Genomic DNA, 27,020 nt, shown 5'->3' on the forward strand with positions numbered 1-27,020 from the left:
TCACTGTTATACTATATTCATTGGTAAAAATGACAGTTTTTAACTCATGCTTGTTCTGAGGATTAAATTCACTAATTCATTCAACATGTATTGATCTGGCATATATTAAGGGTCAGGCACTGTTAAATATAAATGACAATGTTTTGGGGGATGCAATAGTTAACAAAACAGACAAAATTCTCTGCATTTATGGAGCTGATATTCTAACAGGGGTCAGCAAACTGTGTTCCCTGTACCAAATCTGGCCCACTGCCTATTTTTGTAAATTTTTCTTGGAACATAGCCATATCCACTCATTTACGTATTGTTTATGGCTGCTTTTGTACTGCCACAGTAGAGTTAAGTAGTTAGGTTAGAAACTGTGTGGCTTGCAAAGCCTAAAATGTTTACCATTTGGCCCTTTACAGAACAAGTTTGCCAACTCCTGCCTTAGATCATTGATTTGAAACTTTTTTTCTCTAATATAAGCAAGTAATGTCCTACAGATTTTTATATTGTTTCAGTCTCTTCAAAATACTTTCTAATCTTCCTTGTTATTTTTTGTATGGCCCATTGTTTATTTAAAAGTATGTCAGTTTCCAAATATTTGGTGATTTTCCACATAACTTTAAAAAAATTTTCAGTTTAATTATTTTGAGGTGAGAGAACACACTTTATAATTTCAGTCCTTTTAAACTTGAGACTTGTTTATGGCCCAGAATGTAGTCTATTTTAGTAACTGTTCCATTTGCACTTGAATATATATTCTGCTCTTGTTGGGTACAATGTTCTGTAAGTGCCAATTGGTTCAAACAGGCAGTTAGTATTGTTCAAGTGTTCTGTGTCTTATCAATTACTGAGAGAGTAGTCTTGAGATCTTCAGCTGTAATTGTGGATTTGTCTGTTTTTCTTTCAGTTATATGACTTTTTGCTTTATCTGTTTTAGAGCTGTTGCTGCTTGCATTCATACACATTTAAGCTTACATTCTCTTGATGAATTGATCTGTCATTTTGTCTCTTCAATAATATTCCTTATATTGAAGTCTGCTATCTGATGCTGATATAGTCACTCTTCAAAGTATGTTTCTCCATTCTTCTGCCTATAACCTGTGAACACCTTTATTTTTAAGTAAGTTTTTGTAATCATATCGTTAGATTGTTATCTTATAATCTCTAAATCATATAATTATAATCTCTAAATTGGAGGTTTAGACCATTTACATTTAATGTAGTTATCAATATGGTTGGGTTTAAATCTATCAGGATTTTTTTTTTTCTGTTTACTTCATCTGTCCTTTCTGCCCTTTGATTTCTTTGGGATCAGTTAAGTATTTTTTGAGTATTTTATCTTTACTGTTGGATTACTTTTTACTGGCTTCTCTAGGGTCTACCATATATGTATTTTATCACAATCTACTTCAAGTAATATATCACTTTATATATAATGTAAGAATTATACAATAGTAAACTTCTATTTTCTGCCCTTATTGTGTGTGTTCTTTAGTGATATTTAATTCTGCATGTGACATAAACCTTATACTTTGCTATTATTTTTGCTCTAAACACTCGACTATCTTTTTAAGTAATCTTTAAAAATGAGGAAAAATCTTTTGTATTTTTCCAACATATTTTCTGTTTGTTGCACTTTTTCTATGCACAGATCTAGATTGCCATTTGATGTTGTTTTCCTTCTGCTTGAAGGACATCCTTGGATGTCTCTTGTGGTATAAAATCTGTGGATGTCTCTCAGGTTGATCTTTTTCAATATTTGCTTTTAAGCTGTGTTAAGATTAGTTAAGAGTAGCATTTAGTTGCAGTCTAATTTAGCCCCACTACTGAGGCGGTCTTCTTCAGAGGACTCTGCCTGATGCTCCATATGTTACAAAATCTTTCCTCACTGTTTGGTAGGATTGTGAATTGTTCCTAGATCTGTGTTTGTTTTGAGCCTTTTTTTTTTTTTTTTTTTTTTTTGTCTAATGCTTGCTTAGTGGTTCTTTTTCAGGCTTTGACTAATTTCTTCTTATGTATGCACATATCCGTACCCTGCCAAAGACTTGAGACCTTCTTCCTCTGCAAATCTGAGCTCTCACTCTGTATAATACCTCCTTTCTGGTGTTTTCAGATCTCAAATTGTAGTTGCCTCAGGCTCTCTGAAGCCAACAAAACTGCTGAGTTTCACTTCCTGTACTGCAGCTTGCAGATTCTCTCCAGGAAGTAAGCTGGGGGAAATTGTAGACCTATCTTGTTGGCTTCTCTTCTTTCAGAAATGGTAGTCCCATACTGTGTGTTGTCTAATGTCTGAGAGCTACTTTTTCGTGTCAGTTTGGTTTTTCTAACTGTTTAATATCATTAATAACATGTTTGAATTTATGTCATTGTGTATTTACTGATGGTTTTCTTAGTACAAATCCCTAGAAATAGAATATCTTTGTCAGTATTTTAGGGATTTTGATGTATCACTGAGTTACTGGCCAGAAAAATTATCCCCGTTTACTTTCACACTGTTTTTACTGTATTACCAACACTGAGATCAGCTTTTTAAAAGCTTTATTATTTTCTTCTGTTATTTGGCATTTCTTTAAAAAGCTGCTCTCTGGGATTGTTTAAAGGGCAGCCGTACCTTACTCTTCTGGAGGGCATTTAATTGTTTTCTTCTTGTTTTGGAGACCTTCCTTTTGGCTTCTAGTAATTATCTCTCATCAAATTCCAGTGTTGCTCTCTTTAGTTATATTAAAAAACAACATTGATAATGACTATTCTGTGCTAGTGAATGTATCTTAGGAGATCCACTGTAACAAGCATGTATGTGAATGTGTGTGTACTTCTTCTGTTTATAATATTTTGAACAAACTCTAGATGTGGGATAGAATAAAAGCATAGCTCTTTTTATCTCCTGTGGTACTCTTTAACCTATTCTGTTAGGGAAACTTTTCCTCTGCCATTAATGAATACCGCATGACGTTTCAGCTCACTCCAGGAAAATAAACAGCTCTTAGGTCACTTTAATTCATAAACTCAGTCTTCATTCAGACATTAGAGGGTCCATTCCAAAACAGTGAACAATGCTTTAATAATCATTCAAAAGCAATGCATCTCCTCGTTTTTGACCTCCCAGCTACAGTCTGCCTGCATTTGAAGGTTATATGGTATTCTTTTGCTCTTTCTCTACTCCTCTCCTCTTCTAGCTCACTGTTTGGCGCCCACCAGGATCAAAATTCAAGAGAAAGGGAAGGCAAGGAAATAGGGCAGGAAAGATTTTACATAGCAGGAGACTGGTAATACTGTTTGCTGGCTCCATGATCTCTGGTCCATAAAAGTATTTAAAGCTGATCCCTCTGTGTATGTGGAGTGGGGTGAGCGGTCATCTTTAGAGACCCCCTTCTTAGTTCCTCCTGCAGCAGCTGCTCCTATGGGTGATGGCTGGATGCTTCCCCAGCAGCTTCTGACTTTTCTGTGGTCCACTTAACACATAGACTCTTACTGGTAGAGTCCCTCTTCCTGGGCTATCCTGTTGACAAAGCATTAAAACCTGTTGAGGTTGGTCCTCTCTCACATGGCCCCCATGTGGGAAGCACTCACATTTCTTGTACTGCCTCCAGTGATAGCGTAGTTACTTCCTCAAAACAGCCCCTTTAACTTTCTCAGGTAGGAGTCAGGCAGCACTCCCTATCTGCGCTCCCCATCTTTCAGGCTCTGAGTTGTCAATGGAGTGAGCAGCAGGCATACCCTTACCCCTTCCTTGGTTGCTGAGAAATGTAGGGGTAGGTAGGATACTTTTCATCAAATAAATCCTTCATACAAAACCTTTGCTATTCCTATACTGTATTCCTTGGTCCTGCTGAGGGTCCCAAGAGCCTTGGGATGTGCTTTTGACTATTTCCTTTGTAAATTCTACTTCTGAGCGTCTATCCTACATGCTGGTATCTCCTAGCTCTTCTATTAATCAAAAGTGAGACAGTAAGATCTTATCTAACATATGGTTACCACCACTTTTGCTCATGAACCTGGCTTTTTCTTGTTGCCATTAATCTTCCCTATTTATCATATTTAATTCTGCACGTGATATAAATCTTACAATATTTTGCTATTATTTTTGCTCTAAACAGTCAACTGTCTTTTTAAGTAATCTTTAAAAATGAGGAAAAAAACTCCAATATGTTTCCAACATATTTGCCCATTTAAGCTCATATTCAGCTAAGCCTCGGTGCATATAAGGGTGTTTTCCATCTATGGTTCTAATACCTCTGGGCGGTTCCCCCTAGCCTGTTCTGTTTTCCACAGAGGACTGTGGAAGAACCCAGCCAAGCCCTGTTGCCCTACTAGAGAATAAAAATACTGACCCATTGGGATGGAGCTTTACTTCCTGCGCTGATTAAAAGTGCATTTAATGTCTTCAGAATTTCCAAGAGCAAAATATTATTTTCTCTCATACAATTTAACAAATGGACATGCATTTTTTTTCAGAAAGGCAATTTTTATTAGTGATTCACTGATTTAGGATGTTGTTAGAAACATAAGCTATTTATTATACTTTTCCTGGGTGCTATATTTGGTTATCCAAAAATACTTTTATCTATGACTATCTGGAAAACATGTTGAAAATTAATGTTTAGTTTCCTTATTTACACCTGATATTTTTCAGACTAAAGGTATATTTAGAGACTGACATATTTGATATATTCATTTTGTGAGGAAAATTTCTCTTACTTGAAAGATCCTGTCAATGATTAAAAGCTATGATTAAGGTTTAAAAGCCACAGCTAAATTCTAAATCTATTTTTACAAGGAGGGAACTAATAGTTATTAAGCATATGCCACTGGCCAGGTTCTGAATATTTATTGCCATTTTATCCTCACAGAAACTGAGTTAAATACAAATATTCCTGTTATTATAGATGAAGAGATTCAGGCCAAGGGAGTTAACTATTCAAGTTTACATCTGTGGCAAGTGATGGAAAGAGAAGTGGAATTACAGTCTTCTTTGCTCTTACGTGCTTCACATTCTGCCGCAGGTACTTTTGGGGATATTTAACTGCCTTTCAGAATGGAAGCAAAACAATGTGCAAAATACATAAAAATCTGTATAGCATTCTGTAAGCCTTATGAAGAAATGATTGTCAGGTAAAGCCTGTTGTAGTTTGAAGGATATATGTTGAGTATACATGACTGTTGTTCATGGTGGGATTTTATTGTAGGTGGACCATTTGCATGTTTGTTCTTCTGCATCCTGTTTTCTTTAAGCTTTTACCCAAATTCAAAAGTTTCCACTGCCCAGTCACTTATAATTAACTTAAATGTCATATATGAAGTACTTTATCCACTTTATTTACCCATTTTGTTTTTTATAATCTACCAATCAAAGAATTCTTTGGAAAATTTCAGGCCCTCCACAAAGAATGTTTATAAAATTATCTTGCAATACTTGCTAAATGGGAAACATTGAAGCACAATTGGAGAAATATCAGAATTATTGCAAAGGGAGGAATACTGAAGATAATTTTTTAAAAGATTAATATCTGAAAGGAACAAAAGCAAATTCATTAGCAAGCCATTTCACCCAGCCTAGGCCCTCACACATGTTAACCTTTGACAGAAGCAAAGGGACATGAGAATGTGAAAGACTTTCTCCATCTTCAACAATCTTACAGAGATTTTGCCTTTTGATTGCTACCTGAGTCTTTTTTATCTGGAGGAAAGGAAATATTTCTCTCCTTGCTGTGTTTCATATGATATATTTTGAACAACTGCTTACTTCTAAGACTTTGTTTCTTCACTGGAATGTGGATATATTCAACACATGGACTGAAAGAAAGGTCAGCTAGATACCTGATTCCAAACCATGCTGCTACACTGCCTACCAGACACTCTTGTAAGAATTTAATCAAATATTCTCCATCTCCTCTGTTGTTGAAAGGCAGACTTCTTTGCATAGAGTAGGATTTTGGTCATTTTTGAATCAGTCGATCTCTGTCTCATGAACAATGAGTGAGTTTGATATTTGCTATAAATATCCTTTTGGCTAATGATGCATTTGTATAACTGCAGCAGCCTCTTCTCATTAAACAGCTCACTTAAAGGGAGGAGAAGACACATTAAAAATGATAGATGAGGCTTCCTCAAAACCCATTATTAGTAATATGATAAATCATAGTGTTGCTGATATGACTTAGCAGGGAATGAAACCAAAGGGCTAATGACTACTGCTGGTGACCCTGCAGCTAAAGGCTAATGAATCCTGAAGACTGGATTTTATTAAATGACTGAATTTCGCATTCCCAGTTAGTGAAATCTTTCTCTATTCTTTTGGTTTAGAGATCATCTTGATCAACACTTTTGAAAAAATGTTTAAATATAGTCTCTATAAATATAGAATAGTAAATGCATACATCCAGCTTAGACAGTTATCCACTTATGGTCAGTCTTGTTTCATCTGCACTCAATTTCCCTTCTCCTCAGATTATTTTGAAGCGAATGCTGCACGTATTCCATCCATAAACATTTCGGCATTATCTGAAAGATTATTTTCAAATTTCTTTATAAAAGGATTCTTTTCATAAACTGCAATTCCGTTATCCCACCTAACAGTAAGGAATTAAGGATATAATTCTTTGATATCATTCAGCTATACAGCACCCTAATGTTATTAGCAGAAAACCTGAATCAGGAGAAATGAAGTGACTCAGCTCAGGCTGCAAAACTCTAGTTAGTAGCTAAGCCCTAGGACCCATCTCTTCTGTCTATAGTTTTGTAGGGATGCTCTTTCCACTACACAGAGGAAAGTTTACCTTTGAAAAACAACATCCCAATACAAAGAACCTTCTGTGTTTCTTTCAAATACACTTAGAAGTGGCTGTGTCCAAAAACTATCATCAGAATGAATAGACAGCCTACAGAATGTGAGAAAATATTTGCAATATATCCATCTGACAAATGACTAATATCCAGAGTCTGTAAGGAACTTAAGCATATTTACAAGAAAAAACTAACCCCATTAAAAAGTGGGCAAAGGGCACGAACAGACACTTCTCAAATGAAGACATACATGTGGTCAACAAATATGAAGAAAATCTCCAGGGGAAGTGGCTCATGCCTATAATCCCAGCACTTTGGGAGGCTAAGGCAGGCGGATTACTTCAGGTCAAGAGTTCGAGACCAGCCTGGCCAACACGGTGAAACCTGATCTTTACAAAAATACAAAAATTTGCTAGGCATGGTGGCATGCACCTGTAATCTTATCTGCTTGGAAGGCTGAGGCAGGAGAATCACTTGAACCCAGGAGGTGGAGGTTGCAGTGAGCTAAGGTCACACCACTGCACTCCAGCACTCCAGCCTGAGCAGCAAAATGTGACTCCACTAACTAAAAAGAAGAAGAAAAAAAAAAAAGCTCAACATCACTGATCATTATGATCATTAGAGAAATGCAAATCAAAACCATAATGAGATACCATCTCACTCCAGTCAGAATGACTTATTACTAAAAATTAAAGAAAAAAAAAAAAACATGCTAGCAAGGTTGTAGAGAAAAAGGAACACTTTTACACTGTTGGTGGGACTGTAAATTAGTTCAACCATTTTGGAAGACAGTGTGGCAATTCCTCAGAGACCTAGAGGCAGAAATACCATTTGACCATGCAATCCCATTGCTGGGTATATACCCATGGGAACATAAATCATTCTGTTATAAAGAAACGTGTGTGTTATGTTCATTGCTGCACTGTTCACAATAGCAAAGACATGGAATCAACTGAAATACCTACCAATTATAGACTGAATAAAGAAAATGTGGTACATATAAACCATGCTATACTATGCAGCCATATAAAGAAACGAGATCATGTTCTTTGCAGGGACCTGGACTGATTGGAAGCCATTATCCTCAACAAGCTAATGCAGGAACAGAAAACCAAACACTGCATATTCTCACTTGTAAGTGGGAGCTGAATGATGAACACACATGGACACTATTGGGGTAACAACACATGCAGATGGCCTGTTGGGGTATGGGGGTAGCAAGAGCATCAGGAAGAATAGCTAATGGATACTGGGCTTAATACCTAGGTGATGGGATGATCTATATGGCAAAACACCATGGCACACATTTACCTGTGTAACAAACCTGCATATCCTACACATGTACCCTACTACTTAAAATAAAAGTTGAAGGGAAAAAAAAAAAAGCAGCAGCTGTGTCCCTGCAGTCACTTTACCTTTCTAGACCTCAGCTCTTTATTTGTAAAATGTGATCCATGGCATAGCTTTTATTCAACAAAATTAAGATTTTTTTTTTCTTTTTGCATTAGGTGTTATATTAACAATGAGGGGTAGAGTGGAAGCAAACCCAATAAAGTCCTTTCCTGTGTAGACAATATTTTTATATCTATGATGAGGTTAATAATATGTGGGAGACAGTACTATAAGGTCAGTGCAGTACACTAAACACGAAATATGTTGGTTTAGGAAGAACTAAATGAGTTTGCATTACTTAAGTCATCTTGTCCAGTAACATGGTATAGTTTACTATCCAGGTATCATTTTACCTCCATTACATTTGTTACATTATTTTATACTTCTTGTCAATATTTTCAGCTGAATAGTCGATTTCAGTTTCCAAATGTCTATTGCTAATATAAAGGAAAACTGTTGATTTCTGTATATTTCTTATACCTATTCATTTTACTAAATTTTCTTATTAGCTATAATAATTTTTAAAAAATTCTTAGACACTCTACACAATTCTCTTATCTGAAAATATTTTAAATTTAATCATTAAAACAATGTAAATAGTAATGATTGAGGAACTTGATTTTGGTGAATTAATTTAGAGTTTTAACTTAATATTATGTTTGCTGTTTGTGCTTCTAATAAATGTTCTTTATACTGTTCTAGCAGTTTGCCTTTAGTCCTATGCTTAATTTTTTAAACTGAATGGCAGTTGAATGTAGTCAGTGTGTTTCCATCTGTTTAATCAAAGTTCTTCACCCTGAATTTATCAATGTCATTATTTAAATTGATGTTGAATTTGTTTTTTAATACAAATAGTCAATTTTTAACAATTTGTAAGTTATTCTTGTGCCTTTTCATCTCAGATTTTCTGACTTCTTGTGGCAATTTTGTTAATTTACATTTTCCAAAAAGCATCCATTTCTTTTGGATTTTCAAATTCATTCACCCAAAACATGTCATATTCTTGTATACCTTTAAGTTCCTCAGACTTATTTTATCTTCTCTTTATCCTAATGCTGTAGATGTTCAGAGTTACTAATTTTCTTTACTTTTACTCATTTTTTAATGTTATAGTAGTTCTAGATTTATAAATTCAAATGTTTATTTGCAGTCCTTACTATTAAAATCATTTAAGGCTCTCTATGTTTCTGAAAATAATTTCAATTGCATGTCATAATCTTTGAGAAAGTTCTTATTTTCATTAATTTCTGGGTAGCTTGTAATTTCAGTTTTGATTTCTTTTTTGTCTCAATAATTTTTTTTTAAATACTTTAAGTTCTAGGGTACATGTGCATAACGTGCAGGTTTGTTACATATGTATACTTGTGCCATGTTGGTGTGCTGTACCCATCAACTCGTCAGCACCCATCAACTCGTCATTGACATCAGGTATAACTCCCAATGCCATCCCTCCCCTCTCCCCGCTCCCCACAATAGGCCCCGGTGTGTGATGTTCCCCTTCCTGTGTCCAAGTGATCTCATTGTTCAATTCCCACCAGTGAGTGAGAACATGTGGTGTTTGGTTTTCTGTTCTTGTGATAGTTTGCTGAGAATGATGGTTTCCAGCTGCATCCATGTCCCTACAAAGGACACAAACTCATCCTTTTTTATGGCTGCATAGTATTCCATGGTGTATATGTGCCACATTTTCTTAATCCAGTCTGTCACTGATGGACATTTGAGTTGATTCCAAGTCTTTGCTTTTGTGAATAATGCTGCAATAAACATACGTGTGCATGTGTCTTTATAGCAGCATGATTTATAATCCTTTGGGTATATACCCAGTAATGGGATGGCTGGGTCATATGGTACTTCTAGTTCTAGATCCTTGAGGAATCACCACACTGTTTTCCACAATGGTTGAACTAGTTTACAATCCCACCAACGGTGTAAAAGTGTTCCTATTTCTCCACATCCTCTCCAGCACCTGTTGTTTCCTGACTTTTTAATGATTGCCATTCTAACTGTTGTGAGATGGTTTCTCATTGTGGTTTTGATTTGCATTTCTCTGATGGCGAGTGATGACGAGCATTTTTTCATGTGCCTGTTGGCTGTATGAATGTCTTCTTTTGAGAAATGTCTGTTCATATCCTTTGCCCACTTTTTGATGGGGTGGTTTTTTTCTCGTAAATTTGTTTGAGTTCTTTGTAGGTTCTAGATATTAGCCCTTTGTCAGATGAGTAGATTGCAAAAATGTTCTCCCATTCTGTAGGTTGCCTGTTCACTCTGATGGTAGTTTCTTTTGCTGTGAAGAAGCTCTTTAGTTTAATTAGATCCCATTTGTCAATTTTGGTTTTTGTTGCCCTTGCTTTTGGTGTTTTAGACATGAAGTCCTTGCCTATGCCTATGCCCTAAATGGTATTGCCTAGGTTTTCTTCTAGCGTTTTTATGGTTTTAGGTCTAACATTTAAGCCTCTAATCCATCTTGAATTAATTTTCATATAAGGAATAAGGAAAGGATCCAGTGTCAGCTTTCTACTTACGGCTAGCCAATTTTCCCAGCACCATTTATTAAATAGGGAATCCTTTCCCCATTTCTTGTTTCTCTCAGGTTTGTCAAAGATCAGATGGCTGTAGATGTGTGGTATTGTTTCTGAGGGCTCTATTCTATTCCATTGGTCTATATTTCTGTTTTGGTACCAGTACCATGCTGTTTTGGTTACCGTAGCCTTGTAGTATAGTTTGAAGTCAGGTAGCGTGATGCCTCCAGCTTTGTTCTTTTGGCTTAGGATTGTCTTGGCACTGCAGGCTCTTTTTTGGTTCCACATGAACTTTAAAGCAGTTTTTTCCAGTTCTGTGAAGTCAGTCATTGGTAGCTTGATGGAAATGGCATTGAATCTATAAATTACCTTGGGCAATATGGCCATTTTCACAATATTGATTCTTCCTATCCATGAGCATGGTATGTTCTTCCATTTGTTTGTGTCCTCTTTTATTTCACTGAGCAGTGGTTTGTAGTTCTCCTTAAAGAGGTCCTTTCCATCCCTTGTCAGTTGGATTCCTAGGTATTTTATTCTCTTTGAAGCAATTGTGAATGGAAGTTCATTCATGATTTGGCTCTCTGTTTGTCTGTTACTGATGTATAAGAATGCTTGTTTTTTCCTTCAAATTTCAAAGGCTTGGAGGAGTTACTCTTTACATTGCTTTTTGGAATTTATTGGGTTTTCTTGGTGGCCAGGTAACTTGGTTTTTTCTCTAAACTTCACATGAAAATAAGATAATTTTATATAAGATTGAGCTTGTTAGTTATTGTATTCAGATCTTTTACTTTCTTTGTGTGTTAGTTCTTGGAGATAGTGTGGTTAGTAGCAAGCGAGTAAGCATAGAAATTTAAAGACTTGAATTCTAGTTTTAGCTTTATTACTAACAAATTGTGACCTTATACAGATTACACTCTCTCTGTTGATCTAATACAGTACAGTCGGAAAACTCGCTGTGATAATGGAGACATTCTATATGTGCTTGTACAGTATGGTAGCCATTAGCCACATGTGGCTTTTGAGTACTTGAAATGTGGCTAGTATAACTGACAAACTCAATTCCTAATTTTGTTTAATTCAGATTTATATAGCCACATGTAGCTAGTCTAACTTATCAGACAGTGCATATCTGATCTCTGAAATCAAGTTCTTGGATTCAGTAAATCCCTAACAGAACTGAAAGCTAAAATTTAACCTCTAAGCTGTGGATTTACACATTTCTAAAGATGCTACGATGTAATGGGGAATTTTGAATACTTAGAAAAAAATCGAGATTTGAGAGGTGGTAAAACTTCAACATTTTTCTACCTGGTTCAAGCGTCTAACATGTATAAGACCTAGAAATAATCTACATTTAATAATTTAGCCTATAGTAATCTTAAAGACTTTTAAATGTGGAGAGTTATTTTAATGAGGATTTGCTTCTGAAAGTCAATGCTATGATGAAAATCACATTCAAGTATTGCTTCTAAGTATATTTTACTTCCTTGTCAAAAGTTGCAAAACACATAAAATCTAACATATGATGTTCTCCCAAGGGGCATTGGATTGAAAAAGAAAGACAAATTATAACTTATCTAGAAACTAATAAAAATAAGGACTTTATTTCAAAGCTTGAGGAATACAATTAAAATTATACTCAGGATAATAAGAGAACCTTAAGTGCTTTTATTACTTGCAGAAATGATACATTGACCACTTCTGGCTTGTGTGCATTCCTTACCTATCTAATGCATGTAGGGGGGCATTGTTGAAGAACTTGCAGCATTCGATCATACTAGCAACTGGGATGGTATCAGCACTGGAACAGATGATCATTGTTATTGTTAAGGTCCAGATAGAGCAGTTGGCTTTTATTTGGGGGTCATATGACATATATCCTTAAGCCCTAGAGTTATCTTGATAAGTTCACATTATGAAAGCAATATGGGATTGGGACTGGGTGAACATGAGTTTTCCATCTCCCATTTTATCCTCTCTGTTTCCAGACCTCTTCTGTCTAACAATAACCATGATCATCTGTTCCAGCGCTGATACCTATCCCAGTTGCTAATATGATCGAATGCTGCAAGTTCTTCAACAATGCCCCCCTACATGCATTAGATAGGTAAGGAATGCACAGTATTTTACATTTACCGTTCTCTCTCCCCTTTTAACCAGTGCAGTGGAATTATTTTAAGTAAAAGGCAGAGTTTTAAACTTTGTTTCCAATAAATTCAACACTACCCATATTACCATTTGACAACTCAGGTAGATCATCGGAGTATTTCTACTAATACTTCATTTATAGAGAATTATTAGAGAATAAGATATTCCATCTATGACTTTTTTTACATTATCCAAATTTAGCTATGTAAGTACCAATTTCTAAATATAGTTCTGAATAGAAAATTATCTAATCAATCTTTTTACCTTTGTGCATAAGGAAAATAAATAGGTTCTGCATGAAGGCCTGACACAGACTCCTCATAAGCTTTGACTCAAGTACATGTTTTAGCCATTCACTATTTGTTTGGCATATTTCTGGGTTATAATTGTAGCCTAGGACAGATCTAAATAACCAGACTCTCAAAAATTAATCCACAAATATTACAAAAATTGCTGTATTAAAAGGCAAAATTTTTCTTACTTTCTTACTGCCATAACTTTATGAAAACAAACTTATTACTCTAACACTTAGAAACTTTATCTGCTAACATAATTCCATCCTGAATGTAACTTCTGCTTATAATCATGTAGTTTTTAGGAAAGTTAATTTTTATAAATCATGGCTTTCAGGTTGGTGAAAAATGAATGGTTTGTTTATAAGCATATTGGAAAGCTTTGTAACTTTAGTCCTGAAGGATCTGACTGTATTTTTAGAAATTGTACATAGGACATCTCTAGGCTTGCTGTCTGCTTCTTAACAAAATTAATTAACACCATCCAACAGATTAGGAACAATAAGAAAGAAAATAATGCAATAAGTTCAATGTATTGGACTTTTAAAAATAGGAGGCATCTTTTATGGGGATTCGATTACCTCCTTCTGGAGTCTGGGGAAGAGACTTCAGCCAGGTTTTTTTCTGACTTGTTCTGTGACTTCAGGTGATGTATTTAGCTTTTCTTCATTGAACAGTATTTTCCTTTTTTTTTTTTTTTTTTTTTTTTGAGATGGAGTCTCACTTTGTCGCCCAGGCTGGAGTGCAGTGGCACGATCTCAGCTCACTGTGCAACGTACACCTCCCGGGTTCAAGCGATCCTTCTGCCTTAGCCTCCTAAGTAGCTGGGATTACAGACCCACGCCACCATGTCCGGCTAATTTTTGTATTTTTAATACAGCTGGGGTTTCATCATGTTGGTCAGGCTGGTCTCGAACTCCTGACCTCATGATCGGCCCACCTCACCCTCCCAAAGTGCTGGGATTACAGGCATGGGCCACCACTCCCGGCCCCTTTTTTGTAAAGGAGAGCTTGTTATATATTCTGCAAGCACTTTTTAGGTGATGAGGACTATCTTTAGATAATTGAGTTGATTAAAAGATATTCAGTATGAACAAAGTAAATCATAACAAGAAAAATAAGAATACTAAAAAATAGAAATGGTACATCATTTGTTATAGAGCAAAAGTCCAGTCTGTATTTCTGATTTTCTCAAACTGGTAATAATATGATCAAAGAACATTGTTTTAAAAATCCTAAAGACCATGTATGATTTTTTTTTTCCAAAGCTCTATCAGAATCTAAGATGTCTAGCGTCGAGATAGGCTTATCAACATAATGAATTGGATAGTAAAGTTTTTATCATTGGGAATAAAAACAAAAATCCCACGCATGCCGTTCTTAGATTTATCTTATTTATTCAGAGACTAACTCATGACTTTGTTATGCTAGCGTACTCTGTTCTGGTAAGTGTTGGATTCTGCAAATAAATAAAGTTCAGTTACTATAAGAAAGTAAGTCATTGTTGAAAACAAAGCAAGATTCATTTGACTCTCTCAAATTTACATGTTTTCTGAGTCAGATTTTGCAAAGCCTTTTAGGAACAGGCTTAAAGAGTTACTAGGAAATCTGAGACCCATTTTGTTTTCGTTGTGATGAAAAAAAACACACACACACACACAGAGGAACAAGCCATATATTGAGTTTTTAAAATAAAGTTTTTATTGTAAAAATTAAAATTATTTTAGATTCACAGAAAAGCTTCAGAGATAGTACAGAGTTTCCACATTCCCCCCACCCAGTTTTCCAGGATCCCGTTCAGGGTACTGCATTCATTTTAGTTGTCATAGCTCCCTAGCCTTCTCTGATCTGTGCCAGTTTCTCAGTCTTTCCTTGTTTTTCATAACTTTATCAGTCTTGAAGCATTAACTGGATGTCCTGTAGAATGTCCCCCAATCTGGATTTGTCTGATATTTTTCTCATAATTAGATGTAGGCTATGGGTTTTTAGAAAGAATATCATAGAAGTAGAGTGCCCTTCTTATATCAGGGGTTATAGGATATCTACATTGCATCCCTGGTGATGATAATCTTTATCACTTGGTGAAGATAGTGCTTACCAGGTTTGTTCACTATATAAAATTACTATTTTTTCCTTTCCCTACTTTGTTCCCTGTGGAAGCAATTTAGTACTTTTAGCCCACTCTCAAAGGTCTGGAGGGGAATTAAGCTTTACCTCTTGGGGGGAAACTGTGATAAGGAATATATTTTGTCTTTGACCCCCAGTTCCTGACACAGAGCTTCTAAAATGTTTGGAATTTCCTGAGTGATAGGGCCATAGGAGCATTTTTGTTGTTCATAATAAGCCCCTTTCAACCATACCTGAATTAATGCTAATATGACTCTCGGTGGGCCCTTAAATAACTTCAATATGGAGCTGTTTGCCAGACAGACCAAGACATGATTACAGAGCTGGAAAGTTCAGCCCCACACACAATGTCTAGGAAGGAGAGAGGTTCTGGAGATTGAGTTCAATCACCAATGGCCAATGACTTAATCATGCCTGTGTAATGAAATGTCCATAAAAACCCCTAAACGACAGGGTTCTAAGTGCTTCTGGGTTGCTGAACACATCAGTGTTCTGGGAGAGTGGCATACCTGCATACAGCAGTGCTCCCACCCCCAAACCTTGCCCTATTCATCTCTTCCATTGGGCCATTCCTTAGTTGTCTCTTCATAATAAACCAATAATAGCAAGCAAAATGCCTTCCTGAATCCCTGTGAGCTGTTATAGCAAATTATTGAACCTGAGAGGGGGTTGTAGAAACCTCTTGGCTTTATAGCTGGTTCGTCAGAAGTACTGGTGGCCTGGACTTGCTGTCAGGATTTGAAATGGGGAGCAGTTTTGTAAGACTGAACCCTTAACCTGTGTGTCCTGTGCTAACTCCAGGTAGTTAGGGTCAGGAGTGAGTTGAATTGTTGGGCACTCAGCTGCTTGCAGAATTGGGTGGTGTAAGGAAAAAACCCACATATATGATGTCAGAAGTGTTGAGTATAAACAGTTGAAGGGGTATTATGTATTTTGCAATTCTTCTGGAGAAAAGATTTGTCTCTTCTCTCCCATTTATTTAATCATTTGTTTATATCAATATGTTCTCAAGTATGTTTTATATTTTGGTTATAATACACTACTGTGTTTATTTTATTTTATTTTGTTTTATTTTATTTATTTATTTATTTTGAGACAGAGTCTCGCTGTGTCACCCAGGCTGGAGTGCGGTGACTTGATCTTGGCTCACTGCAACCTCCACCTCCCGGGTTCAAGTGATTCTCCTGCCTCAGCCTCCCTAATAGCTGGGGCTACAGGTGTGTGCCACCATGCCCGGCTAATTTTTGTATTTTTAGTAGAGATGGGGTTTTACCGTGTTAGCCAGGATGGTCTTGATCTCCTGACCTCGTGATCCACCCGCCTCCATTTCCCAAAGTGCTGGGATTACAGGTGTGAGCCCCTGCGCCTGACCCCGTGTTTATTTTTATGCTCGCATTGTTCCAGCTATAGTCATTGGGAGCTCTTTCAGGTTTTCTCCTGTACCTCTTTGGTGCCCTTCCATTCTTTTTGTTTTTCATTGAGCACTTCCTTACTTTCTGCTACTACAAGAGGCTCATCTTATTATTTCTTGTGCCCGTAGAGTCAACTTTTTCTTCAAAAAAGAAAACCAAGATCTGGGTGCTAGGCATGCTTGTAGCTACTGGCCTATCGTTGCTTCTAGGCCTTCTCAATGGACAGAGCTATGTAATATATGCACACATACTAACTCATGCTCATGCAGTTTTAAATAATAAACAACTTTTCATTTTAGACCATTTTCCTAAGGATAGAGGAAAAAAGTAATTCCTTACTGAGTAACAGTCTCAAGGTGGTATCAACAGAATGTGCTTTCCTCCAAATACCAGACCTAGAAAATGGCATTCTTAGAATTAAAAATAGTGACATTTCAGCAATTACATCTCACCACCAAGTATCTGCGACACTTGAGTTCCAGACGAATGTGAATGAGGTCATATCTGCCATATAGCCATATAGTAATGTTGTAAAAGGAATAAAGTCCTCTCTCTGTAACTCCTGCTCCTCATCTGAGAATGTACTAGCTTTAACATGTACCTCAATGTAGGTCCCTATAAAATGAAATGGAAGTAACCAGGGATTTTACTCACAGGGATTTTAAAATACTGTTTTTTCACACATTTAACATTCATTCCTGCTACTATGAATGGTCAAAGTTATTGAAAACATCAAGATCAGAAATTTAAAAGGTCTCCTATGAAATTCAGGGAGTCGAAATAGCCTATCAAGAAATGAGTTAAACTTTGTATATTCCTTTATATCTTTTACCTCTTCCGATCTTTCTTTGTATTTCACTTTGAAAACAATTTTCCATTCTATTCTCAATTTTTCACTTTTTTGGGGAGTGGGGTGCGGTTGCGGGGGGATAGAGTCTCACTCTGTAGCCCAGGCTGTAGTGTGTTCGTTGGTGTAATCATGGCTCAGTACAGCCTTGACCTCCTGAGCTCATGTGGTCCTCCCCCTTCAGCCTCCCAAGTAGCTCATACTACAGGTGCATGCAACCACACCCAGGTAATTTTATTATTATTATTATTATTATTATTTTTGTAGAGACAGGGTTTTACCATGTTGCCCAGGCTGATCTTGAACTCGTGGGCTCAAGTGATCTGCCTGCCTTGGCCTCCCAAAGTGCTGGGATTGCAGGCTTGAGCCACCATGCCCAGCTGTTCTCAGTAGTTTGATTTCTACACCACCAAGTTCTTCACCAAAGCTTTTGTTTTACTACTACTTTTCTCTAAAGACACATCACTTTTTTTTCCCCATCTTAGAGATTGCCTGCACAGTTGACTTGAAAAGGTAAGGTAGAAATTAATGCTCTTTGAATCTCCTGTTATATCTTTCAAAAATATTAACTTTGTGGCAAATCCCCCAAAGTCATTCTTTTAACTGGTTTTGGTGTTGAAAGGAGAAATTGTGTTTTTCCTGCCTGTGATGATAGGACCCTCCCAGAGTGACATTGCTCTTCAGCATTCTCTGTTGCTGCCAGAGATGGGTCATTCTCACAAAGAGGATGTGCTTTTCCCTCTTGGGACTCAGACCTGAGACTCATTCCATGCCCCTAGTCTGTGTGGAATGATGTTACATAGGAGGCCCATGGTTCTCCTTGTCCTGAGAGTAGGGTACGCTTTCTTAGCAAACCAGAGGTTAGACCTGCCTCCACATATGAGAAGCACTGGATCCCTATTTCATAGAGTACGACTTGCACAGGAGGAACAAATTAAGACTCCAACACAGAGTTATCAATTTGCCATGAATGTCATAGCTATTAATTCCCAGTAGGTACTTAAGAGTCATTAAACGAGGTCATCAACTGAATCCAGAGGACATCGTGAGATAAACAGTAGTTATTAATTTAATGTAGAATCAAAATACTTTTGTATTCTTCCACCCAATCCTATAATACTTGCTTAATAGGGCACGTACATTTATTATACATAGCATGCTCTTTTGCAATTGCTCTTAACTGCTTTTTTTTTTTTAATCTTTAAAATTTATCGTCTGTGTTATTTTCTGATCCTTTCTATTGTGGAAAAAACACTGGTGATGATTTCGATTTATTAATGTTATTTCAGTCACTGTCTCTCTGTTTTGTTTTTTTTAAATCTCATCCAGCTGTCAGTGATGGCAGTATAATTACAGTAAGTCTAATTGTCCTCTTAGAGCTTTGCAGACAGTGGGAGGAGGTGATGGAGCAAGTGTGTGCTGCCCGTGGTTGTAGTTCTCATTCCCTCCGCCTTCTCCCCAGCCAACCCACACCCTCTTTGAGGAATCAGAAAATAAACTTTCTGAGAACGACTATTTCCTGATGGCAAAAAAAATAGTAATGATTTCATATTCCATGTAAACAAGTTGAGATTAATATATTTTAGTACATGCAGACACATAAATGATGTTTTTCCATTTGTATTTTAGTTTCCTATTTTGTAGTGACTATTGGAGACCTCCTAAAATTATAAACCTTTAAAAAATCATGTGATAGTAACTGTGATCTTTTAAACCTCACCATTAGAGCATAGGTTGAACCAACCACATGAAATTCCTATATTTGCAGGTCATACTCCTATGTGGGCAATTTCATATGATTCTAATGTATTTCTCTCAGTGATTCAGTGGAAGGAAGAAAATAAATTATCCTTGAATTTTTAAATATGTAATTTATTCTGTTTCTGGGTAGTATACAGGCCCAGAAGCTCCAGTGCTTAGCTGTATTCAATAAACTCAATTAAATAACTTAGAGTACCTTTTTATTTATCCTGAAACACTTGGTCAAGCTCTCTCCATCAGTGCCTTTTGTAAGAGGCCTGATAAAACAAGGTGAACTCACTTAGCCAGATTGTCTGATGTTTATTTTCATCTCTATAGTATTATGAATAGACTCTATGAAAACTGCAACTACAGCTTCAGAACAGAGCTAGGAGTATGTTTTTCTCTTGCTGTCCATTTTCAAAATCTAACAAATAGATCAGAGTGTTAGTCTATGTGACCTTATACAAAGAGCTTAACCAATCCAAAGTGCCTTAATAACAACGAAAAAACTTTGTCACATATTGATTGTACCTTAAGAAGAGAAAATACATTGGTTTCATAGTTCTAACTGTTAACTTAATAAATGCTTATTAATTTCCTATACAAAGGTGGAGTTAATTACCTTGTATAATTAATGACAATTTTATATGCATTGGAATTTTTTCTTGGAGCGATGAGGTTTCATAAGTGAACTATGGAGACTCTCTTGAATGGTATTTACACTTTACAAAATGAGATAAATTAGTGTAATTAATAGCTAGGAACAGAACTCATTTTTCTTATTTGAAGTTAATTGATTTCTTTAAGAATCAAACCTATTACATTTGTGACATTTTCTAGCCTGCATAAAGTGGTTGGTCTGGACTGTCTTACGATAGATGAATGAAGACTCTGATCATGGTAATAAAATGAGTTTCACTTACACCAGGATCATTTTTGTTTGTTCAGGTTCATTTGCAATAGACAATGTGTTAGAGAAACTTGATGTGGTTTTGGTATAGTTTCTGGTATAAACTAGTATAGATAGTTTCTGTAAAGTAAATTTTTATTTTCAGATATTCTGCCTGGAATCAGAAAATAGCACATTTATCAGATCCAATGTATGTAATTATAAAATCATTTTGAATTGATACACAACAGTGCTTCTGTTATTTATTATAATGGAATTTATTCTTTTGCCCTTCTAAGGGAAAAAATGAACTTTACCCTTTGTGAATGTTGAAAGAAAACAGAAGTGGTAGCTTTAGGATTTTAGAATTTGCATTTTTTATTTCATTTGGCTGCAGAAACATTGAGAGGGTTTTCAAGACCTATGAGCTATTCAAAAGCAGGAGTTTTGTATGCTTAGTGAAAAGCACGGAACACCTAATAGGTTTTAAGTAGATGCTTAGTTAATGACTAATAATTGAGATATCCAGTTTCTTAGGACTTTTCCTTGGGTGTCTTATAAATGATTTTTCTCCCCACTTGAAAAAACAAATTCAGTGTACTTCAGATATTTATTAAATAATGTTTATTTAACATTCAGCACTGAAGAAGATATAAAACAAAAAATGTCCTTAGTAGGGTCAATTTTGAAGGACATCATGTTCTCTTCTCTATAACTGCGACTTCCTGAGGTGAAGTTTTAATTTTACTTTTTATTTTAGCCACCTTTTTTTTTTTCTTCTTGCTATTATTTTCTCTGTAGATAATGTCCCTAGCTTTGATTACTCTCATTAGTACACCTTAATATCCTTTTGATTCTGTATTTTTTAGAAACAAACTTTTACTTGAAGATGGAATTCAGTTTTACTTAAATACATACTGAAAACAATCTATTATGTATCAGTAACTGCACTGGGTTGAAGATGAACAGGGAAGGCAAAGGACTTATAGTCTAATAAATAATGAGCAAGGGCTGGGCATGGTGGCTCACTCCTGTAATCCCCGCACTTTGGGAGGCCAAGGCAGTTCGACCAGCTGAGGTCAGGAGTTTGGGACCAGCCTGACCAACATGGTGAAATCCCGTCTCTACTAAAAACACAAAAATTAGTGGGGCGTGGTGGGCACATGCCTGTAACCCCAGCTACTCGGGAGGCTCAGGCACGTGAATCGCTTGAATCCAGGAGGCAGAGGTTGCAGTGATCTGAGATCCCACCACTGTACTCCAGCCTGGGCAACAGAGCAAGACTCCATCTCAAAAATAATAATAGTAATAATAATGAGCAAGATGATATCTTATGTCTGCGATAGGTGATTTTTTTTTTTAAATTGAGACAGGGTCACTCTCTGTCACCCAGGTTGGAGTGCAGTGGCTGCTCACTGCGGCCTCGACTTGCTGGGCTCAAGTGATTTTCCTACCTCAGCCTCTTGAGTAGCTGGGACCACAGGCACACATCACCACATCTAGCTGAGGTTTTTTTGTTTTTGTTTTTGTTTTTTTTCTTGGCAGAGATAGGGTCTTTCTGTATTGCCCAGGCTGGTCTTAAACTCCCGGGCTCGAGTGATCCTCCTACATGTCCAGATTATAGGTGTGAACTGCCATACCTGGCCCTTTGACAGGTGATCTTGATTGGGCATAGGCACTGATTAATCAGAACAGATGTGAGAAATCAGAGCACTTGTAGTCATAGCTCCATGGGGTCTTGGAGGCTCCCTATTGTGTTTTTAATTGCTAAATTTGCGAGGAAGAGTGGTTAGAGAGAAGGGAGAAGGTATCTCATAAGGGAGAGGTCATAACTACTTGTATGGCCTTGCCACTACCTGCCAGTACAACATCAGCCCTGATCTTAAAGCTGCGGTAAATTTTAAAATGGGAATATGCAAGGATGCTGTGAGAGGTTCCTAAAATAATCATGTGGATAGCGTGGGACAGAGATCTGTGAACACTTCCTGAGAGAAGTCATCATGATTTGATACAAAAAGAATAAGCCAAAGCTCACTTGATAGTATGAAGCAGAAACCTCAAGGCATGTGGGAGCCATATGCTGTGTACAAGCAACTCACTATTCCTGGCATGGAAATGGGAACTGGGGTGTGAGGAAATGAAGAGGGGAGGGGCCAGGTTATCACAGGCCTTGAATGCCAGGCTGAGGTGCTTGGACTTTGCCCTGAATGACTGAAGGGTTTTATGCAGAGGAGCAACGTATTCAGATGTGCATTTTAGAGAGGTGGTTTTTGTGGCTGCAAGTTGGACAGAGAGGGACAAAGCTGGACACAGGTTGACCAGTAGGAAGACTACTATAACTCTTTAGGGAGAAATCATGGGGATCTTAGCTAGGATGAGAAAAGGTCAAGTTCAAGAAATGTTGGGAGAAGTGGAGTTCTTAGTAGTTGAGTGACTGATTGGATGTGGATTATGAGGGAGAGGCAGGAGACAAGGAGGTTTCTGATTTGGATCTTGAGGTGGATGATTGGCCATTAACTGATCTAGGAAATTTGCAGGTGGGTGAGATTTGCCTTTATAAAGATACTTAATTTAGTTGGGATCATATTGAGCTGAGGCATGCATTAATATAACAGAAGTTTTTATTTCTCATTCACCTAGAACCAAATGAGTATCCCTAATTGTCAGTCAGCTTTCTTCTGTGCAGTACTTCAGGGATTGAGATTCCTTCCATCCTATGGCTCCACCATTTTCAACTTGTAGTTTGCAGAAGGTAGAAGAATGTGGAGGATTGTTCTTGCAGGGTTTTATGGTCCAGCCCTGGAAGTAGTATACATCACTTTCACTTTCCATTGTCCAAAACTTATTCCATGTGACCAATTGTAACTTCAAGGAAGGCTGGAAAATGTAGCTTAACTATGAGCTCAGGAATAAAGGAACAATTTTGGGAATCAGTTAACAGGATGTGCCACAGGGTGACAGGGACACTTTTGGATACTGAAGTCTGAAACTTGGAGGAAAGACCTTAGCTGGAAATGTGGTTTTAGGACTCATCAGAGACGGGGCAGTTCATATTATGAAACTAGATGAAGTCACTCTTGGAGAACAAGTAAACAAGAGCTGAGGACAGGGCTGTTAATTTGGCCAACATATAAAGTCTTCTGAGAAAAAGGATGCTAGGTAGAAAACTAAAAGCCTCAATAGCAGTAGGAGGAACCAGGACTATAGAAGACCCTAAGTGGAGAGTTTCAAGGAGTGAATGGAAGACACTGTGATTGCAATAGATAGATAAAGGAATGTAGTAAAGTAAACCCACAAGGTGTCTGTTGAATCAGATGATTAACTATTAGAGACATGACTGAGTAGATTTCTCACTTCAAGGGCACAGTCAAGCAGAAACAAGATTTTCTCTCTCCAGGGAATTAGTAGAGAGTAGCTGTGGAGAGAGGATGGAGAAACTGGAGGAATGGGGCTAATTGATGACATACAGGGTCCCTGAGAGAACAGGAACAAAAGAGCTTATTAAAATAAAAGTTTGAGTTTATCAGAATACTGCTCTTTTGACATGCTTTTTTGAAAAGCCCATATGATGATTGATAACTGATTTTTATTGTAAGTAATTTTTCTAACCTAACAATAGAGAATGTAATTATATTTCTCGTTCCATATTAGTTGGTTTACATAATCAATTCACCTGTCCTAAAAAATGCAATTAATCTTTGAAAAGAACTGTTTTTGGTTTTTTAAAAGAAAATATAACACAGAAAAGAGAAATATTCTTATGTAACTGTGCTGTAACTTTGCTATATTATGGCAAATTTTAAGTCTCTTATTTTTCCTAGAGAAAGGAGTTTATAACCTGTATATGTTTAAATTATTATCTTTCTCAGTTTTTTTTTCTCTCCTACTCTTTAGGAGCATGCTTAGAGGACTATTTCTTTTATAGAGCATTTTTTAATAATGGGGAAGACAGATATAAAGAGGCTTACATTTAGATTGATGAGGTGGGTACTTAATGTTCTGGTATTTAATATTGAGCAATAAGAGCTAGTTTTATTAATAAATCATTCTACAACATCTTTCTCTGTGACTTCCAATAGATTCACACTTTCTACTATGGCATATAGCATTACTTTAAAATGCTTTTAAAATTGTTTCTATGTATTATAAATTGTTTCTTACTTAAGACCAGAATATTTAGAGGTAACATCTGGAAATGAACCATTACTGTCTATGTACTAATGATAAAGGTGATGTCAAGAATGATTTTCAGTGTGTTCCGTACTTTATTTTAAATAGCATTTCACAGAACCTTTCAAATGCATTCATTTTTCCTTTTTGTAAAATCCATAAAATATCACCAAAGGCCATGTTTACAACTTGAATTCCTGTTTTTTTTTTTTTTGGAGGGGGGTAGTACAATGTAATATTTATACTTTGATGTGTTGACTTTTTAATGTTACTGCATTTATAATAGTTTTTCTCCTACTTTCTTTAAAATTCTAGTATTAGGAAATAGGATCAAAGTAGATGAAATTATTGATTTCAACTTAAATCTATTTTCTAGAAAAAGGTGGATCATCATATTCATCTTTTATTTCTAATTCCTATCTTTGTGCCTGGTTTATAATAGCCTCTGAGTAAATACTTGTGAATTGAGGATACTTGAATCAGTATCTTTAGAAAGGTTGTATAATTGTTGTAATGGAGTATGCGGCATTGCTAGCTCATTTTATTGCAGAATCTTTCCATACTTGATATCAGGGTCAATCCTTAACAGCAAAAAGATGAGTTGGCTATGAAATGAGCATCCAGCAATCATCTCTCCATTATGCTAGCCAGAACGCATTTCAGAACTAGAGTTGCATCATTTAAGAAATGTATGTTTGCTGATGAGATTTCAAAGAAAGCCATACTTTGTGTCATGCTGGCCCAATGCTTCAATCATGCCCAGAAGCTCTTCTTCATTATAGGCCTATTTTCCCCAAGTATAACTTTCCCTCTGTGACTTATTTAAAGGTATATTTTTAGCTCCTTAATCTCCCCGTTTTATCAGCTTCTTGTTTTGTATGTTGAATAGGATGTTGAATTTTGGGGATGAAGATGAGGGATGGGGGTGGAATCTGTATTCCCCTGTTCAGCTATTCCCTTAACTTGTAGTGCTCTCATCTTCTCAAAATTCTTTCCATTCATTCATTCACTCACTCATTTTATTCACTCAGAAATCATGTTCTACCTCTGCAAAATGTCAAGTAGTGTGTTGGACATCTGGATAGAAAGGTGAATTACTGTGCTTAGCACAGCATCTGGCATAGTCACCTCACTCAGAGAGCAGTAGTAAAATGTCCCCTTAAGAGCCTTGCTCAGATCCCCTTCCATTGTGCAGCTATAACAGTTCTAATTTGACACCGAATTCTCACCCTTACATATAATTGGGGTGCCACTTTAATATATTAGTCATACTAGCTTCTGTAACAAATAAACCCTTCAGTTTGAGTGGCTTAGCACCCTGTGCACTTATGTTTTACTCATATTGAATGGTGCAATGTGGTTCCAAAGAAGTGGTCTGTACAACAGATGGTCCTTTAAGGACCAAGGCTGAAGGAAACTCGGCCATCTTCCAAAGTCGCTTTGGATGTCAGCATCCAGATTGCAGAAGGTGAAAAAACATGAAGAATTGCATGAAAGAGATTTTTGTAGGCCAGTCTGAAAATCATAGATATCACTTCCATTTTTTCCATTGTCTGGAACTCAGGCACATGGCCACTCCTCACTGGAATAGAGATCTGGGAGATGCAAGTAGTGGCATCCCAAAAGAATGCCTAGCTAAGCTGGAGTGAAGCATGATGATGCATTTCCTGCTTTTGTCAGGGAGTATGCCTTGTATAACCCTGTTTTGTTTTCCTGCTGGCATAAATAGAACGACTTTTCTTCTTTTTAGTAATTGACTGTCTCAGAAATCCTTTGTGAATTAAAATGGAAGGAAATATTTTATTTTCTGTTTCCAATACAATGAACACGCTAAAAGCAGGAAAATCAGATATTTGAAGTTTTTCTGTAACCTGCTAGAAATGCTATTAGAAGATACTGCTCTTTTCTTTCACAGTATTGCTCTTCTCAGCTGACGGGCTACTTTTGTGAATCCTCTCATTTGTGAATCTCGCTGAGCTACTTCCTTCCCTGCCTGCTTCCCCAGCCACAGTCAGCAATTGCATCCTCAGTGTTATACGTTTGTTGGTTTAATTCATTCATCCACTCACTCTTCCAAATATTTATCATGGAGAGAAGGAGAAAAAGAGGGAAGAGAGGAAAAGAGAACAGTTGAAATTCATTGTGATTGCTTTACATACCGAATAGTACAAAGGCTTAGGGAAAAGACACTTATCTCTACTTTGTGATAGGAGAGAGATGAAAATGTTCCTTTTAGAGGAAGGAATTGTAGTCTGAGTCTTTTAGTATTCATGGATACTTTTCCTTCCATAGGCAACAAGCTTTTCCAGAAGAACCTTGTTCTTCTCTAGCACGCTAGTACAGAGCCACACTTAAACTAGATATTCAGTAAGTTGAATTGATTGAAGATAAGTGAATACATTTATAAACTCTATTTATTACACATTTGCATACATCGTCTCATACAGTGCTCACCACAGCTCTATGGTAGGACAGATATTCTTATTCCCGGTGTATAGATAATGAACCCAAATTCAGAGAGATTTGGTGTTTTGCCATTGCATAGTTAACAGGATAGATCTCCGGTGTTCTGCACCTAATCTTGTGCATTTTTCACTCTTGGAAAAAAGCATTAAATTTAAGAATCAAAATAGTGCTGTAAAGGTTGTAACATGTGCTTTGGGGATGAGACATCAAGCCAGCTGAATCTCTTTGAGTGAAGGCTATTCA

The 27,020-nt window shown here is 36.7% G+C and overlaps 1 protein-coding gene across 4 annotated transcripts in view; it reads left to right on the forward strand.

Moving 5' to 3' along the window:
- The window catches only part of LOC105487452 (3-oxoacid CoA-transferase 1), a 144,852-nt gene that overhangs the window by 81,243 nt on the left and 36,589 nt on the right, over positions 1-27,020 (forward strand). Inside the window, exon 14 of one of the 4 annotated variants that reach the window (XR_011625050.1) lies at positions 4,875-4,991. The exons of 2 other annotated variants lie outside the window; for them this stretch is intronic. Coding sequence is in view for 1 of the 2 variants with exons in the window: in XM_071098981.1 (XP_070955082.1) it covers positions 12,671-12,685 (15 nt within the window). In the remaining variant the exon portion in view is untranslated. Of the gene's footprint in view, positions 1-4,874; positions 4,992-12,670; positions 12,770-27,020 lie in introns of those variants that run through there. One more of the 4 variants, XM_071098981.1, reaches the window with a different exon arrangement.

The sequence above is a fragment of the Macaca nemestrina genome, chromosome 6 (assembly GCF_043159975.1).
Source record: "Macaca nemestrina isolate mMacNem1 chromosome 6, mMacNem.hap1, whole genome shotgun sequence".
NCBI lineage: Eukaryota > Metazoa > Chordata > Mammalia > Primates > Cercopithecidae > Macaca > Macaca nemestrina.